The sequence below is a fragment of the Rhyacophila brunnea genome, unplaced genomic scaffold, assembly GCF_057557595.1.
Source record: "Rhyacophila brunnea isolate RB1 unplaced genomic scaffold, BYU_Rbru_1.0 scaffold_12, whole genome shotgun sequence".
Classification (NCBI taxonomy): Eukaryota; Metazoa; Arthropoda; class Insecta; order Trichoptera; family Rhyacophilidae; genus Rhyacophila; species Rhyacophila brunnea.
In genome coordinates, this window is record NW_028232774.1 from 39,720,374 (window position 1) to 39,740,416 (window position 20,043).

At 32.9% G+C, this 20,043-nt stretch overlaps 2 protein-coding genes across 2 annotated transcripts; one reads left to right on the forward strand and one right to left on the reverse strand.

Annotated features, from left to right (window-relative positions):
• Positions 1 to 4,570: 4,570 nt before the first annotated feature.
• On the reverse strand, positions 4,571 to 6,956 carry LOC147078169 (splicing factor C9orf78). Its single transcript, XM_085961287.1, has one exon. It carries the CDS (start codon positions 6,670 to 6,672, stop codon positions 5,734 to 5,736), a length of 939 nt encoding a protein of 312 aa, XP_085817413.1. The 5' UTR covers positions 6,673 to 6,956; the 3' UTR covers positions 4,571 to 5,733.
• On the forward strand, positions 6,541 to 18,624 carry LOC147078170 (ureidoglycolate lyase-like). The gene is made up of 8 exons (XM_085961282.1): positions 6,541 to 6,653; positions 8,743 to 9,083; positions 11,359 to 11,617; positions 13,182 to 13,509; positions 14,217 to 14,391; positions 16,507 to 16,615; positions 17,387 to 17,644; positions 17,828 to 18,624. Exons 2-8 carry the CDS (start codon positions 8,824 to 8,826, stop codon positions 18,086 to 18,088), a joined length of 1,650 nt encoding a protein of 549 aa, XP_085817408.1. The 5' UTR covers positions 6,541 to 6,653; positions 8,743 to 8,823; the 3' UTR covers positions 18,089 to 18,624.
• The last annotated feature ends 1,419 nt before the right edge of the window (positions 18,625 to 20,043 follow it).

Sequence of the window (20,043 nt, forward strand, 5' to 3'; positions counted from 1 at the left end):
CTAGTACTGTAAGCGGTTTGTTTTCATGCAGCGGCACTACCGATTCAGTATGCTGCGAAGTTTCAATCAGATTGGTCGGGTTGTTGTGTGTTTCTCGTACATTTAAAAAAAAAATTTGCTTGTGGAAAATGGAAAAATGGAAAATGGAGAAAATTGAGTTTAGAGTTGTTATTAAACATTTTAATATAAAAGGGTTAACAGCAAAGGAAATAAAAAATGAGTTGGATTTAGTTCACGGCATATCTGCTCCTTCACTTGCAACTATTTATAACTGGTTAAATGAATTTAAACGTGGTCGTACATCAACAAAGGATGAACCACGCTCAGGACGTCCTGTAGAGGTGACTACACCAGAAATGATCAATAAAATCCACGATATGGTGTTAAGTGACCAAAGATTAAAGTTGAGTGAGATAATTGAGGTTACAGGGATCTCAAAAAGTAGCGTCATTTCTATTTTACATGACAATTTGGGCATGAAAAATATTTCTGCAAGATGGGTGCCGCGTTTGCTTACAGTCGACAATAAACGCAGTAGGGTGGTGGCCTCTTAAGCCCTGTTGTCGCTCATGCAACGCAATCCGGATGAATTTTTTCGTCGCTTTGTGACTGTAGATAAAACATGGATACACCACTATACTCCCGAGACGAAAGAACAGTCAAAGCAGTGGATTGCGAAGGCAAACCATGTCCAAAGAAGGCGAAAACCGTAAAATCAGCTGGTAAGGTTATGGCTACTGTATTTTGGGATGCACGTGAAATTATTTTCGTTGACTATTTGGAAAAAGGAAAAACAATAACAGGGGATTATTATGCATCTTTATTGGACCAGCTAAAAAACAAAATTGAAGAAAAACGGCCTCATTTAAACAGGAAAAAAATCCTCTTTCATCAGGACAATGCCCGTGTTCACACATGTTTACGATCAATGGCTAAAATTGAAGAATTGAAGTTCGAATTGGTCGACCACCCACCGTATTCGCCAGATTTAGCCCCCAGTGACTTTTTCCTTTTCCCAAACTTAAAAAAATGGCTAAGTGGACAACGTTTTTTTTCAAATGAAGAAGTCATCGATCGGACAAATGCTTATTTTGAGGACCTTCCGAAAACTTATTTTTCTGACGGTTTAAAACAAATTGAGAAACGTCTAACCAAGTGTATTGAGCTCCAAGGAGATTATGTTGAGAAATAAAAAAAAAATACAAAAAAAAAACCTGTTTTAATGCTTTTTTCTAAGGAATTATTGACCCACCCTCGTATCTTTTGATAATAAGCTGCTCATATAATATGACTAATCTGGCAATTTTTTTTCCAATAAGCCCAGTTTCGTCCACATTAAAAATTTGTTGTGATAGGTAATCCTCATTTTTATGATTTCTGCTAGACTCTTGATAAAATTCATAGTTTCCTCTGTATCTGCATAACTCGGCAGCCTCACCTGTTACTTTGATGTGGTGTAGTTTATTACATCTTTTAAATTTTTGAAACCGTCCGTGGCTTACAGTGCAATGTATTAATATCAACACTATCATCATTTTATACACTTTATGTCTTCAAAACGACTAAGGCTTTATTCTGTATGAGTATAAGACCTATTGGAATTTGTTTTTGCTGCATATCTTCCATCCATAAAACCAATATTTCCATTTTTTCTATTAACAATTTGTTTACGGGCCGCACAAAATTGTGTTTTTGCTAATTGCTTTTCAAATGCAAATAAAAAAACACGTTAATTACAAAATTAATTAAAAGGGCCCGTAAGCATTGTGTTAATATTCCTCTTTTCTTGGTAATCATCTCAGATTGCACTACAACTAATTTTTTTACATGATCCATATATAACATAATATTCTATGTAAACACAAGCACAGAGAAACAAACTGCAGCAAAAAAAGCATATTTTAAAAGTCCAATTTGCGTAAGTCGAGGACTTACATTATTGTGTTTCAAGGTGTGTTTGCAGGTAGAGTATGTACCGAATAGAGTGAGCAAGTGACATAACACCCATTTCTCGTAAAAAACAAAAAAAAAATCTTTCGACCTCGTACATGGTCAAAAAAGGAAAAAACTTTATTTTTTATTTGTTCCGACTATGAGATGACAATCGTTGGGATTGTCCTGTAAATTTCTACTGGGACGTAAAAGAACATGCTTTCAGTATGTATGACTGATAGTTCGATTGATGGCTTTGAAATAAAGTATTGTTGATTACAGCTCTCATATCCGCAAGTGTTATAGGCCATATAACTCTTACATATATTAATTCTCAGTACAGAAGGACCTCGACTTTCGCACATAATTGGTTCCTGAAAGTGTGTGCGGATGTTAAATGTTCGAAAGTAGAGGGAAGTAAAAAAAAAAATTAAATTGTGTGTATTTTAAAATATTTATTTATCAAGTAAATATAAGATGTTTAAGTGGGGTTTGCGGGTGTTTCCCTTAAAAAGTTATCAAGAGTTAACTGTTTGCCACTCTTATTTTAAATAACACGAAATGTAAAGTGAACCAATCTTTAAATATTAACGCAGTAACCCAGGCTTTTTTATTTGATTACCAAATGACTGGAAGCAATTCTTTCAATGCTCTGGGATTTTCTGGTTGATAAATTAACACTGGGCATCAATTTTAAATCACCAGCTAAGTTTCCATCAAGAAGCAATGTCAATCGGTTTTTAGAAGGTTTATGCCCAGGGGCTACTGATTCTTCCTTAGATAAGAATGTATGACTAGGCATTTTTTTCCAAAATAAACCTGTCTCATCTAGATTAAATATTTGGCTAGAGGAACATTCTCCATTTTCAATTATTTTGGATAATGAGGAAATAAATTCTTTTGCAGCATCTTTATCCGCATCGGCCGATTCTCCAGTGAATTTAATATTATGAAAAGAAAACCTCATTTTAAAATTGTTAAACCAACCGTCACTTGCTTGAAAAATTGTGTTAGAATCTTCTTTTAATCTAGCCTTCCAATCTTTGTGCAAACTAAGAAAGAGCCTTCGCTTGAATAATTGAAATACTCAGAGTGACATCTTTTTGATGTTGGTCATCGATCCATGATGACAAAGATTTTTCCATTTCATCCATAACTATGCTGTGTCTTTTGGAAACAATCTTTAAAGATATATTTCCACAATTATCACAACATATCGTAGACCTTATTGTATCATACGAACATCCGATTGATGCAAAAGATTCACCGCTATCAGAACGTCTAATAATTTCCATCTTTGTCTCGATTGTGTGAAGTTTATGAGTCCTTGATTTCTTTTTGTTCGTATCAACACTGCAGTTTTTCCGTTTCTCACTCATGTTTATAAATTTTTAGGGTGAAATATTTGAAATGAATAAAATTAGCAAAACGCACAACACAACACGCCTGTACGCGTTCCTGCGCAAGACTAAACCTATCCTAGCTAGCTCACAAAGCGCTTGTAAGCGAGCGAGAGGGGGATAGCGCAATGTTTAAAAAAAACGATTTTTTTTAAATGTGCGAAATAGCGAAAGTCAAGGTCCGCCTGTACAGAATCCTATATTTTGTCGAAAAGTTTGTATAAATAAATACCTATGTACTTAAATGAAAGGCAAATGACAATTTATTATTGTATTTATACTTTGAGAAGGCCTATTAATAATATATACCCTGTCCCGTGGAGGTCCATATACTCACTGATTTATATTAAAAATACTGACAACTGTAACGAATAGTGCTAGTGTCGCAATGTGAGGTACGCGAGTTATTACTTCTCAGAATCGCCGCACCTCAAGTTATAGTTGTTAGTGTCTATGTACCTATAGAAAAATTTATGTGACAAGCTAAAAATAGCTGACAAAGCTACGAAAAACCTACTGTTAATCTTTACACCTACCTACATTTATGTAAAATTTACATATTTGGTGATAATGGATATACTAGATATAAATTGTCATTATGCATGCTCTTATAAATTTAATAAAATGTTTAAAAAATATACTTTCATGTTTGAGGTATCAATCTTTATTGGAATCAATTTTTTCAAATTCTCCAGTTCTAATTGTTGTAGGTTTTTTCTGCAATTAAATCTTGATAACCACGTAACCGAATGTTTGGTGGATAATATTTATAAATCTTATATCAATATAAAGTTTTACTTTATTATAATAAATTTGTAACAATACCTTTTTTATATCCTGATATTATGTACTCCTAAATAAAACTGTATAAAATGTTCGATTTTTATTTATATCCCTTATCAACAATCCACTCACAACCAGTGACAATATTGAAAAAGTATACACGCATATGGTTGAAATTGCATGTAAAAAATCCAAGGTTTGTGAAGTCACAAGGTACCTACCAGCGTTTATTACAATAAACAACTTCTTTTGTAGTTTATGAATGCCATACTTGTTTCGGGGAAAAATTCTAATTGTGTATTTTTGTTTGAATTGCGACCTTTTGTGTTATGTGACCGCTCATTTAAAAATACCTATTCTCTGATATAACGATCGAATTCATTCGGTCCCGTCTTCCTCGTAATAACTAAGTTTGACTGTAGTTGGAAAAGAAAATGAAAGCCTTTTTTTGTAATAAAAAAATGTATTAAACAGCTCTTATCATACTTATTTTACATATTATTTATTACATGAACATTGTTTTTTTTTTTTTAAATGTTAGAGACTTGGAATGCAAAAGTATTTCATCGAAACACCAAGCAATCGCCCAGAAAGAGAAAGACGTGTGATAGAATTCCACTCGTTCCAATGTTTTTTCTATGAGGATGTTTCTGAGATTTTTTTAATGAGAAACTACTTTCTGAAAATGTGTAGATTATTCTAGTCATAAATAAAGATGACAAAATATTAAAATTATTCACTAGTAAAAGAATGTCACATTTAGAACATAGTGTAACTCTAGACGGCTTCTATAAATCAAATTTAGTAATGATTATTATGTTGATTCACAATATAAAAACGGCAGCCATCTGATAGAATTTGAAAAAAACGTCCTTAGGAATCGTGAGTATTGGGAAATATCTGGGTCGATAGCTTGCTGTTCAGAGCAGTAACCTGGCAATCAAAAGATATAATACATATTGACACCTCCTACGTAAAAAGTTGGAACCGTGTTTTTGGCTATTTCGACTTGATTGCCTTTTATTAAACAATTTTAAAGATAATCGAAAAATTACGATTCCTGCATTAAAAATTATTAATGTGGTGTCATTAAAATCGTACTACTGAAAAGTACCATTTAGCAGTTCCAACCTTATACGTACTGGGTGTAGATATATTCAAAGTCCAATATCTAAAAAATTCCTAATAGTTATGTTTTCAAAGTTTTTCCAAATAACTTGATTTTAAATTGTTTCTTTGTGGACGTATTTTGTTCAATACATTAAATTAAAGTATTTCATGATGTCGTGGGTACCAGGTTGGAATCCTGGGTCTGACAAATACACATTGTTTTTCAATTTGTGTTTGGAGTCAAGAGTATAGGTTGAGCAGGTGGCCAATATCGATTTCTCGTAAAAATAAGAATCAATGAATACAAACTTCCACTTTGTGGAGGCCCATTCAAAAGAATAAAAATCATATTTATTCTCAAGCCCACAGACACTATTTCATTACACCAGGATGGTATTTAACTATAAAGATCTGATAATCTTTTAAAGTACGCCTTCTGTGTTCATGATTTAGTGATTACAAAAAATATTATTTTTGTACAAATATAGGGAATTCCGTTAAAATAAATTCAATATCTTCTAAATTGCTTTTTGAATTTTTCGTAATGGTAATCGTCGGTCGCCCTTTCCCCCTTGTCTTTTTTATTTTGCTTATTTGGAGGGCCTGGTTCTTTTTCTGGCGGCACTCCGATTGCCGGCCGTTTAATCTCCGGCTTCTCTTCAGGCACGGGTTTTTTCCTCCTCGGCACATCAGTATCAATATTAAACCTATTATGCTGAACGAAATTAACGGCCATATTTGTCGGTACGAACTGCGAAGGACCGTCTTGTTTATTTTTTCTCTCCCACAAAAGTCGTAATTTTGCGTCCTCCGTGGCTTCAATGTTTTTAATTTTGGCATCAATGCCTAAATCTACTTCAGGAATACCACTGAGCATTTGATTGGATAACATTTCTTCTGATCTGTGAGCTGAAGAATGTCTTAGATGATCAGGTAACGATTGCAAGGCCGCCTCTTCAGGGGATAAATATTTATTTGGATCAGTTGTATCCTTAATGGCGTCATCTGCACCTTTTCTTTTTGCCAATTGTTCATCGATATACTTCATCATTTCTTCGTCTTCATCACGTTTGTTAGTTTCTGCCGAAAATTGCGTCCCTATTCCAGTATCGTAGGCATCGTCGACCTGTTTAACTTTACCACTTTTTAAGGCTTTCATGTTTATCATTCCGCCAGATTTAACTTTGAAAGGGTCTTTGCATGTCAGTTCTTCTTCTACGGAAATCTTTTGACCGACTGCCAGCCCTACGACGCTTACGCCATTCGGGCGTTTGCGCAGTTTCTGCACTGCTTTTGTTTCTTCAAGTTTCGCGATAAAATCTTTCTCACTTTCGGAATCACTGTTTTCAGGGGATGATTTATATCTTTTTCTAGTTGGTTTGCGTTTGAACTGCTTAAATGTAACTTTCTCTGGTGGAGAATCGCTGGGTGAGTCTTCGTTTTCCATGTTATTTAACACTTTTGACAACTAAAAATAACCTCACCGATTGTTTGACAATGAAAAGCAATAATGGTAGCACGTGATACCCAAGTATATATTATCAATATCAATTGAGTCGATATAAAATAATGACGTTATGTAGACTGCAAATCCCTAAATCTGAAGACATTAATTTTGATGTAAATTAAATTATTTCCATTTATGGAGGCAAACACAAAAATAGCGCGATTTTGACAGTTGACACTGACAGCCATAGATAATCTGGCCATCAGTCTATCTATGGTAGGTTGCCAGGCTATAGATAATATTTAATATAAAACCTCCATATTAAGTCTATCAAATTTATTCATAAAAATCATTTTCATTCCATATAATCATCAAGATCATAAATTAACTAGACATCGTCTATTAGTATGCTTGGGTGGCGGGTTCGAACCCATGACTGCTCAAAAAAAATGGGTGTTGTTCTTTCAATGCGTATTTATTCTTAGATAATTTATAGGAAACCTACGTTTACAGAAAACAATCCATAAAGATGTAAGCATCCTTAGATCTGCAAACTAGCGGCTTATAATTCTATGATTCACCAGTTGGTTAGTGTCCCTATGAATAAAGACGATTTGGATAACGAATTGAATATTTTTAATTACCTACTATGCCTTCGCTTTTTTGTATAAGTACTTAGATAAATTCAATATTATTAAACATATTGCTTTAAATAACGAATATACAACATTGATGGTTCTTCAATTACTTTGCCAGATTAACATTTTATACTAATTTCAAAGATCCAAATCACTACTGTAGGTCCTTACCTACCATGGAAATATTTCAGATAAAATCTATCAAGAGATCAAAAATTATAGCGTAATGTTGCATTTAAAATTCATTTAGGCATACATTTGAAAAACAGTAAAGATAGAATCAATAAATTTGATAGGTGGAATCTAAATTGACGTGTAAAACATGTACATCTTCATATGCAGGGACACGCATTTTAATTATTCTGTTAATACTTTGGACGCGGAAGACTCACACGGCGCGTAATGACCAGGCGGCCGATCAATGTAATTAACGTGCATTTTAAAGGGGGCAATTAAAATCTCATTATCTATTCAGCAGCGAATGCGTTAAAGAGTGTCACTTGGCCTATGGATACCATTGCACACTGGTTAGTGTAGCAATGCTAATATAAGTACCTGATAGAATTTTAATTATATTATTAAGTAGTAATTATTGTACCTAATTTTTATTAACAAGCATAATATGAGGCTGTTAGTTTCAAAGTGGGTAACCTCCATATTCCTCCATTTTGAGAAAATTGCAAAAAACCGTCAAGCACAGTTAGGATTGCAAATAGAATATTTTCTTTTTTGCAAACATATTATTAATTAACAGTTCGAAAAACTGAATAGCAAAATAAAATGTCATTAACGTCAATTATTAAAAAATCATAATGTTAGTCCTATAATATAAAACATGGCAGCTGATAAATATAAATGACTAACTTATGTAATCAGGCCAACAACAAACAGATGGATTTGATATTTTTTGAATGTAGGTACATATGATGGAAAAGTAGGTATATTCACTATTAGGTAATTTTTAAAGGAATATTACAATAAATTCTGTTGTGAAACCATGCCTACTGTTCTTTATTGCTTACAATAAATACAGTAATGCATTATTCAATAGGAAGAAAATAAATAAGAGGTTACTTATTGTCATTTTTTTGTGTTAAAATGCTTAATAGAATATATTATTATTAACCAACTCAGTCCAAAGGTTAAAAGCCGACTGTGCGCATAAACAATCACTTATTATTCAAGCCTGTGATAAAATTTTCTTGATTAAGAAATAGACACATATGATAATATTTTATTTAGTTGTTTTCTTTAACTATAATAGGTGTAACGTGTTTCATAACATGTATTTTCAATAAACAATTAAGTAAATAAAATTACAGCACATATTTTATGGCTGCAACTTTAAAAAATGTAAATTATTGTATGGTCTTCTTTATTTTTGTTGTATAAACAAGTTTTTGAATTCATAATAATTATTATTTTCCATTAGGATTGCGAATTGTGCTCAGACAGCAAGTTTAGTAATTTGTTACTGCATGTAAAGCAGATTAATAGGTAAGACCACATAGAAATGAAAAATGGAAATGTTCATATTTTACAACCTGCACCGTATAAGTTAGAAGATGCCCAGAAGAATTTATTCTGTAATGATGCATTGGACTTTTTGGAGGACATCCATAATGAATTTGATGGGAGAATAAACATTTTATATTCGGAGAGACTGAAGCAAAAGCATCGCTTCTCGGTTCAAGATGCCTTGCCGAGTTTTCTCACTTCGATGGAAAGATCAGATAAATCATGGAAAATTGCCCCATTACCCAGCAGATTGCAGTAAGACTTTTATAAAAATATGTTTATAGATAATAAATTTTCTCATATTTATAATTTATAGCGCCTGTATACGTGCATGGATTTACTGTCACCAATAGTGTGTATTTTAAACTATTGCGATAATAACTGTTTACACGTTAAAGTGCTGACTGTCTTGGCAATCTCATTCTTCAAGCGTAAGCAAAACATGAAGTTATCATTGTGTGGTGCTATTTGACAGGTTGTGATAATTGGTAAATGTCAAAAATGTTTTGCGCGGTGTAGTTGGTTTTTTTCCGGCAGGTTCGCAACTACTGTTCTACTGCGTAGTCGAAAATATCTCATGGGTTCCAACTGCCGCGTGGAAATTCAGAAGCATCTCAACTTTTTTATCCTTGCATGCAATTTTGTATCTTGCACGATAATACGTGTACACGCAGATTTTTTTGTTATTGCTGCGATAATACATACTGTCAGCTCAGCAGTAAATTCATTCAGTGAAAACAGGGTATATTGTCGCAATGAGCCAATAGTTGTTATTTACACTTTAAATACTAATTAATATGAGTTTTCTACTGCCACATAGGAATCAATGTTAGTGACACATTCTTTGGCTTTTGGTATTTTTGGGCTCTATGTGTATCTATCAGTGGTGAAGGTAGGGTGGTGGTAGGCTGTGGAGGTCTGACAAAAATTCTTTCTTTCTTTCGACCATGTCCGATCCTAATAGGATCATATGGGCCTCCGCGGAGTGGAGGTTTGAATTAACAGATTTTATTTTTACGAGAAATGGATGTCAGCCACTTGCTCAACCTATTAGGTCCATACTCTGACTCATACACAAATTGAAAAACAATATGTGTACTTGCCAGACCCAGGATTCGAAACCGGGACCCTTGACTCTATAGGTCGCTGGTCCGGCGTTTAAGCCACGCGGCCATCGTGGGCGTCACACTGCCACAGTGCATACTTAACATTGTCAGCCATACTTATTTGTTTCCATTGAATTAAGAAAACAAATTGCAGGTGGTCTTGGTTAGTTTTTAAAATTCAATTAAACCCTACCTAACCGAACCATAACAGATAAAAATATTTTTCTTTTTAGATATTATGTAGATAGAAGAATATTTTTATCTATTATGGTTTGATCTTCACAGCCGACCGCCACCCCTCATGAGTGGAATCTATTTTTGATATACAACTGACAACTACAATTAATGTTGATAAGTACAAAACGCATCAATCAGAACTTAAATTCAATATCCAACAATTCCCCTTCAGTTTCCTTTAGTCAATAGTTGTTTTGATGTGTTTGCAAATCTTCACATGAAATATGAGCATTAGAGGTGTTCTATTTAAATGCTGATTTAGAATAATTAAGGTGAAGCCTTTACTGAGCCGTTTTTAAAGAGGCACCTAGCGGAAAAATACGAAGCTTGCAATTTGAGATTTTTTTTTGATAATTTACAATTATCATATATATTAATAAAAAGGATTTCAAGTTATACACATTTATATTTTTTATAAAAATCGATGTTTTTTAAAATAGATATAAAAAATATTAAAACTATGAATTAGTCAAAAATCTCTTAGGTGATGCTTAGAAAACTTAATAAACTAAATTTAAATAATAAATATGACCATAAAATATATGTAATAATAGGGTGTGGTCCGATTCAACAAATTCACATTTTATTACATTTTTTACAATTGTAAGTTTATCTTTGACTTAAAATAAAAAATATTTTTCTTTTTAATGTTTTCAAATACATATTTATTAATTAATACAGTTGAAATTGTAAATTATCAAAAAAAATGTCTCAAATTGCAAGCTTCGTATTTTACGGCTAGGTGCCTCTTTAAAAAAGGCCCAGTAAAGGCTTCACCTTAATTATTCTAAATCAGCATTTAAATAGAACACCTTAAACGATTTAATTCAATATTCTGTGACCGTAATTTTTAAGTTGACAACACTGTTTTATACAAAAGATAATAACATTTTCTCGGTTGATTAACTTGTTTGCAATGAGATCCAAGTTGAGAATGTAATGAAATGAGATGATTTTATGTAGATTTTAATGTATAAAACAATTAAGGGGTACATCTTTTTTTATGTTACAATGATATTGTATATTGATTTAAAAAAACTTTCATATATTGACGAAGAGCACTTTCATCACACATTATCTCCAACTGCAAAGGTACAGTGTATAAACATACAATGTAAAAAAATCACATTACAATAAAAATATTAATTTAATTTAATGTACAAATTATTCACTGAATTTAACAATAGGTGCAGACGAGTGGATATCGGTGATGTCTCACCATCGAACACCGCCCACTTTGTGAACACGCTGAATTGTGACGTTCAGGGCATCCAAGTAGACTTTGATGACGGTCACTGTCCGACGTGGAAGAATCAGATACAAGGCTATCACAATATTATACAAGTGGTGAATGGGAAATTGAGCGGAGCACCTTGCAGTATAAGTACCTGCCCAATCTTGATGCTGAGGCCACGGGCGTGGAATATAATCGAACATAATGTCATGGTAATGGAAACCTATTATACAATAATGTATACCAGTGGCGAAGGATGGAGGTAGACTGTGGAGATTTGACATAAATAGTGTGCACTAAACTTTCAGGGTTTAATTAAATTTTAAAAACTAACCAACACCATCCGAAATTTGTATTCTTAGTTCAATGAAAACAAATAAATATGTCAGACAAAGTTTAGTATGCACTATTTATGTTGGATCTCCACAGCCTAACTCCACCCTATGGCACTCCTGTATACTACTGTCAGCCATTGTGTCTTGGTTTCTATGATGAAAATTTTCTCAGCTTTCAAAAAATTGTCTAATGACGAGCAAAAGTCGCTTCTTAAGGCTTGACCATTATAAAATAATTACAAGATAAAAAGAACTTTTTATATACTTACAACGTTTTTAAATTTTCTGTTGAATCATATAAACTTGACTTGACTAGCTTAAACGATCAAAAAAATTTGGACTGATGGAAATAATGTCATTTTGACATGTCATATTGATTTCCATAGTAACGCACGTATATTTATTAATAATTTAGTTGCTAGGACCCCAGACCCCTAGCAACGTATATATAATAATAGTGTCGAAATAACTTTTCATGCAAAACAGAATTAACTGAAAATGAATTCAATTCTACTTAAAGATGGCTAAGAGTATTAAAAAAATGCATTGGCACCGTGTTCTGATATATTCTACAAGTTTCAAATATCGAGCTAGTCGGGAAGTTAGTTAAAAATCGATTGCAAGATTTGTACCGGACAAATAAGAATACGAGCTAAGAAAAACGTTGTAATAAATCAAAATGAAAGAGCTATTGGACATACTTAATTTGGAAACACACTAGGTACCTATTAAAATACTCTAGAAGCATAAATATGGTGCCGGACAGAACCTGAACCACCACAGACTGAATCGAACCATAGTACCATATTAAATAAGTACCTATGTTCCTGATGTATTTCCTAATTATGTATTTACAATAAAGAATGGTGCATTCTTAAATTTTGTAAATTATTTGTTGAATAAAAAAAGTAGTTTACGAGACAATTGACAAAAAAAATATTTGGTGGTATATTAGTTTTACTAGAGCTATTTCAACTTTTATATCGTTATCAAAGAAATACAATAAAAATGATACACAAAAAACACTTTAGATCTTAAGCAATGACAAATTATTGTATAGTGTTGACACCGGTGTATAAGATTAACACAATCACTGCTGACCTGTTTGTTAATATTTAATTATCACATGTTAATTATATCTAATGGCCAACTAATGCAAACGCGCCAATCGCAGTGTCAGCACTAAATGAGTTAATTAATAATTAATTATCAAGTCAACCTTAATCCATTTGCTGCATCCAACGCAACTGGTGCGTTGCCCATCAGGTGGCCATTATATATAATTAGCATGTTGTTTAAATTTCGTAATTTAATATTATTTAAAAGGTCCGCAGCGAATGGGTTACAGATTGAAGATTATTAATTTAATTTCAAGTAAGAATTTCATTATTGCTTTTAATGTTGAATTCATTTTCTTAAAGCTGGAAAATGTAATTTGCAGATAAATGGTAAAGAAATTCCTGGAGCTCTTCTCGATTATGCTATTCTCATGTTTCACTGTGGAAAGAAACTTAGCGAAACTGGAAGTGGGCCATTTTTTTATTTGTCAAAGATAGAAAGTGCATCGGAAGCCAAATTGTGGAATGACATCTTTATTTGGAGTCAGAATAAGCTCAACATAAGGCAGGGTACAATCAAGGCATGTGTATTGATAGAAAACATTCTGTCTGCTTTTGAAACTGATGAGATATTGTACGCCTTGAAGGAACATTCGTTGGGATTAAACTGCGGCATTTGGGATTACATTGCATCGATAATAAACAAATTTGGTAAGATTATAATGAAACTCGATTAGTGTATATTTTATCCAGAACTATGAATATATTTACCCACATAATTAACCCATTTGCATGGCCCCCACTCCTGAAGCGGGCCCCCAGGCCAGAATCTTTGTCGGGCCCCCCTACCTATCGATAAGGTTAAAGGCAATGTGACGCTTTTATAATACCTACATGCACTTGAATTATGGAGTTGTCGAGTAATCGACAAACAATATTAAAAAATTGCATTGCACAATGCCATATTGAAAAATGTTAATATATTTAAGCAAATGGTGCAGGCAACTTTTTATACTGTTAGAGCAAATTTGTGATGTTATTTCACATATTTAGTCGACCCACCACGCCGTGCCCACATACATAAGTTTTTGATGTCATTATTTTGAAAGAAATGGACTATCTTGATCGAATCTGAATATTGAATTGAATGTGACCTAATAAGCAGAGGGTAGGGGGACCATGACTTGTTTTAAGACAGTAAACGTAAACATTTTAAAACATTCTACAGTAACTATGGTAGTAGCCTCACTCAATGGTTTTGTTTATCCATTAGTTTTTGCATTATTTTCCTTTTTGATGGTATTGGTTTGTACAGAGCCGATATTCAAGAAGTGGAGAAACGGACGATGATAACTGATCCAAGAACCAGATAATACTACAGAAAGTATCTTACAATAGTTTTATGTTTAATATTTTAGGAGATCGTCCGAGCTTTATTCTACCCGATAGAAAGAAGTATGTAAACATGACATGTCAATTCTTGAGAAGTTATTTACTTATGGTTATCAAAACTTGTCACTCTAGAGGTGCTCCAGCTACTGGAGGTATGGCAGCAGCAGTACTTAAGCCAGGATCTGTCGCATCTAGTCCGGGGTGAGTAATATTTTCAAGATCTTTAGTGATATATCACTTAGACCTAGAAACTCTTTAGTAATTTCAGTAATTCCAGTGTAAGGGTGCATAACATACTTCTATATACTTCACTATACGGTTTGTGGCTTATAAGGGCCTTTTAAATTATATTTTTTCGATATACGTACACTGTAAAAAAATATTGTAATCGTAATAATATAATATATGCATATTATGTATGTAGATATTTGCATTAAAAATATTGGACAAATAAAAAATTGGCGATGAAAATTTTTGGCAGGACAATAACGAGTCATGAACATCTGCATCATAAAATTCGACAAATGTCAAGTTACAAGAACTAACTGCCTCCTAGGATTTATTAAAAATGTGTTCACATTTCGAACACAGAATAACCATCCTACTTCAAATTAATCCATTTATATTTTTATAAAATGCATTTATTTTTGTAATGGATAATAATATACATTTGACATTCAGTACTTTCTCAGTAATCCGCCACTAAACTATAAAAATAGTTTTTTTTTTTTTTGAGAAATTTGTACTAGCAAATTACGGTTTTATTTATAATAAAAATGCCAAGTATTTACTAAATTATACATATTTATAAACTAAGTTTATTAACTAAATATTAAACAGTAAATCACTTAACACAACCAGTGAAGCAGTGAATCAGTGAAGCAGATATTTTTGAACGGCTTCAGATTCCGGGCTTTGCCTATGACCAAAAGCTTCATTTTGTTTATCCCGGTTGCATAATTGCGATGCGGTCCTTGGGCACTTTCCTCCCTGGTACATTACTTAATTCGCGATGAACGTACGTTTTACGAAGGAGAAGTTTCCAAAATAAACCCGTCTCATCTGCATTGTATACTTGTACGCGGTAGACTACTGAATTTGACAATCGAATACCGGCGAATTATAGAGCCTGATTTTGCGCTTTCAACTATTAAAAATAACGGCGGATTATAGTAGTTGTCGGATAATCGAGTGGCGGATTACTGTGAGTGTACTGCATTATACAAAATGCAACTTCAACTAAACGTGATTTTCTATTTTTTTTCCAAAACCGGATTCGATTCTTTGTAAATTGTATTAAAATAAATGATTCATTATACGGCATTTCGTTTTAAGGTAAATTTTCCGGGAATGTATCTTGACGATCAAGCAAAGAATTAATGCGGTGGGTTTATGCCCTTTAGGCTTTAGGGTCATAAGGGTAAAACTACCAAAATGACCGTTTTATATCAAATATTGTATTGTCATAAAAAAGTAGGTCTATTGATCAAAATATAAAAATCAAATTGTGTGTCTCTTTGCGAAATATTAATCGACGTATGTACAAATAGAAAAGAATTTTTAGTGACACTTGCTTACACCTACTGATAATAATATATGATGATTGATGATTTGGTGTAATATCTTTTCGATCTACTAATAATTAAAGAAGTTATTACAGAAAAATCATTAAAATTGAGGGTAAATGCTTTTTTCCTTAAATTATAACTTAATTAAAGCTCAATTAAAACCTGAATTTAGATAACAAATCAGCATTTGTGGCTTACTTCCTTTTTACAGAACGTGTATTTAGTTGTATACATTGTTAATACCTAATAAAAGCACCTTTCGAAAAATCGAGGGTTACGCCCTTTTTCCTAAACACAGTCGATATGTAATGTTGATTTATCAACGACACTTACATGCAGAGTTTTGCCTTTATGCCTGTGACATTAATTTTTGTCCACAGTAATCATTACAATGTGAAATTGACATTTTATAACTCTTGTCATTTTTTCAATACAGTGTTTGTAGTTCCGCCCTAATGTACCCCTGACTGTATACCAGTAGCGAAGGGTGGAGGTAGGCTGTTAAGATACGCCATAAATAGTGCATATTAAACTTTGTAAGTCATGTTTATGTTGTTTTTGGTTTTCGCAGGCTTTAATTGAATTTTAAAAACAAATCAACACTATCTGTAAACTGTAGTCTTTTTTTATTGAAAATAAATACGTATGACTGACAAAGTTTGGTTTGCACTATTTATGTCGGATCTTAACAGCCTACCTCCACCCTTCTCCGCTGATACATACTACAGTTTTTTTTATTATTATTTAGGAATGCAATGATCATAAATAATATAATTGAAGCAAAGCAGAAAGAAATCATGGCGGGAGTGGACGGCTTTTTAATCTACGATATTCAGACAATTCCATACATTAACGAGGTAATTATAATCTATGGATTCTTTTTGACATTTACATTTTGTTTGTATGATATTACTAGTAGTACTGCGGTATAGATGGCAACAACCTAGTACAAAGTGATTAGGATTCTCAGTCATGATTGTGACACAATAAAGAAGTGTAATTATATTAACCTACAATTTATGCAAAAGGAGATGAAATAAATTATTGGAAACAATAACTTGACGTATGGCCCAATATACTGGCAATAATCAGATTGCGTTCCTCATGTAGTTGTTGGTCTCTAGTAAATGTGACATCACAGAATTCAAAATAATTAAATGGAGCATTTTCGTTAAAGGCGGCGCACGGCTTAAGCATTGGACTATAGCGCTGTGGGTCCCAATTTGTGTGTGAGTCCAGGGTATGGACCTAATAGGTTGAGCAAGTGGCAGACATCCATTTCTCGTAAAAACAAAATCTGTTAATACAAACCTCTACTCTGTAAAGGCCCATATGATCCTATTAGGATCGGACATAGTCGAAGAAAATATTAACTAAGTCAAAGTTGTCGAGTTTCAAAGTTTAATATGTAGTAGTTAACTTAGCTATCTCTGTAGTACATGTCAACAAACTTACTCGTGCAATATTTTGACGTGATAAAAAAATAACTTAAATTCACTGGTTATAAGATAAACTTTGTTCCTGATAAACATTTTTAATAAGTATATATTATGTAACTTTAACTTGTATAAAATTCAAACATTGAAAAATTATTTTTACCTAAATACAATGTATTTTCCTATTTACAGCTGTGGAAAAAACAATGTGCATCAATGCCAAATCAACTTAAAATACTCCCAGAAATAGAAGTCAGCGTAATGGATCTTCTCACATTTCCAAAGGGCGGTGTTTATTTAGATGGGCTGAAGCACAATGTTGCCGTATCAATTTTGTTCGTCTACTATTGGCTGACGGGAGTCGGTCACTTTTTTTACAACGGCAACGTTGAAGATTCAGCAACCGCCGAAATATCTAGATGTCAAGTATGGCAATGTATCAGGCACATGGTAAGCGGTGTTATTTTTTTGAAAATATTAAATGGTATCTATCTAGTTGGATCGCTCAAAGCGTTAACTGTGACAGTAAACTATATAGCACACCGTGGATTGTGTGTTTGAATCCCACGACTGGGTCAACTAGAATTATTTTGTGATTACGATTGATTATAAAAAAAATTATTATGACTTCAGGTTTTACTGGAGGATACTAACGAACCGATATCATATGAGGTCGTGGAAAGGATAGCATCCGACTTCACATCTGCAGGTCACCGCACCCTTTGCAGGTCCAATGCTGAAAGGAAAAGACTGAGCGCAGCAAAATATATGTGCTTAGAGTTGTTTATCGCTCGGCACCCGCCTGATTTTATAACTACTCACTTGAATGATAGTCACAAATTTAGAACAATCCAAAATAAGGCATTATTGGCTAGCCGTAGAAGCAATCTATAGGGGATGGGTAGCCAGGAGCGGAACTGGGTATTTTAGCATCTGAGACAGTAAAAAATGCACCCCTGCAGCTCTATTCCAACATAACACTTAACTAAAAAATCAATAATAGTGATAAAAATGCTATGATGTATTTCAAGATTTAACTATTTCAATGTATGAACTATCAAACATACCATTTCTTAACGGCAGCTCTGGCAGATAACTAGATAGAGCGAGATACAGGACAACAACTATAGCTTGACTTGCGGTGATTTGGAATCATATCATGACATCAGTGCCACCGAGCTGCGCGTCAAGTTATAATTGTTGTTTTACACACCCACAAACTGTCAATTGTCATTGATCATACAACTATTTTCAACCAATTGCAAAGGCAACGTAATACAGTCGAGCTCGGTTATTACGATCACGGATATAGCGAGATCTCGGATGTAACGAGGAAACATTCGTTAACATTTCAATTTATGATTTTCCCCATACATTTATTCACTTTTATAACAAGCTCCTTATTGGATATACCAAGCTAAAATATCGTCAAAAATTTTCTTAAAACTGTTAATGTGTCGATTGTTTAAAAACATTTCGACCCTAAGCAATAAAATCCGACTAGACAGGATGCGACGGGGTCGGATTACGTTTATGACACTAGATAAGTGTCTAAGTACCTACCTAATTGGTTGTTTGGCCACAATATTGAAATAGTATCCACGCATATGGTTGAAATTCCATGTTAAAAATCCAAGGTTTGTGGAGTCGCTAGGTACCTACCAGCATTCAATACAATAAACAACTTCTTTTGTAGTTATGAATGCCATACTTGTTTCGGGGAAAAATTCTAATTTTGTATTTTTGTTTGAATTGCGACTTTTTGTGTTATGTGACCTCTCATTTAAAAATATATATTCTCTGATATATCGAGTAACGCTTATAACGAGCAAATTCAGTCGGAACAATCTTCCTCGTAATAACCAAGTTCGACTGTATGTATAATATACAATGTATGTAATGCATACAATACAAATTTGCCATTATATTATTATAAATGCAATATTAATATTGATACTAAAATAAAATACTATCTGGAAGTAATTTACTGTATAAATATAATTCATTTTTCAAGTTTTTATATTTGAAAATGTTTCAATACATTTGGCGATTGAGTACATATTCTATTGATATGTAACAATGTTAAAACTCGATAAGCATTTTGGTTTCATTAGTGAAGGTCATTTATTAATTTTAGTCGGTTAAAGCCATGTTCAGCTGTACCTATTTCATACACCAGAGGTTCTTCCAACTAAATTGTCACTGGTCCTCGAAATTGAAAGATTGACAATTATGGACATTAATCCCAGGTTGTAATCTCTGGGGAAAATCTCGTGTACCGAGGGTTTTTGTAATTTGACTCAGGACTGCTTATAGTAATAATTCTATTTGTTATTTCTGGATATTCAGTGTCAAAATTTAATTATATTATATATTACAAAGTAAAATAATGTGTGTTATAACTAGTCATTGAATAAAATATAAATAAAACATTAAAATGTAAAGCTGAATTTTATTTATATTTCAAACGCTCCATGGTTACAAAAATATGTTTTAATTATTAGAATTATTAAAGAGAAATAGTTTTACAAGAAAATATTGTTAATTTAATTTGATTAAAAATACTTCAATAGTAATTATAATGTATTGTTTTGGAATGTGATAATAGATTAATTTATAATCAATGAAGTCAATATTTATTTATTATAATAGACCAAAAGAACAATTAAAAAATAGCCTTTACCTGAATTATTTAAGAAAAAGGCACAATTAATGTGAATCAGCAAAATATTGTATTCGGTAATTGTTTGTATCAGTTAGGTTTGGTTACAATAAATAATTGAAGTGGAATTGGAGGTCAGCGAGTGAGGGACACAAATAATGCAACCAAAATGGCTTGAATCACTTCT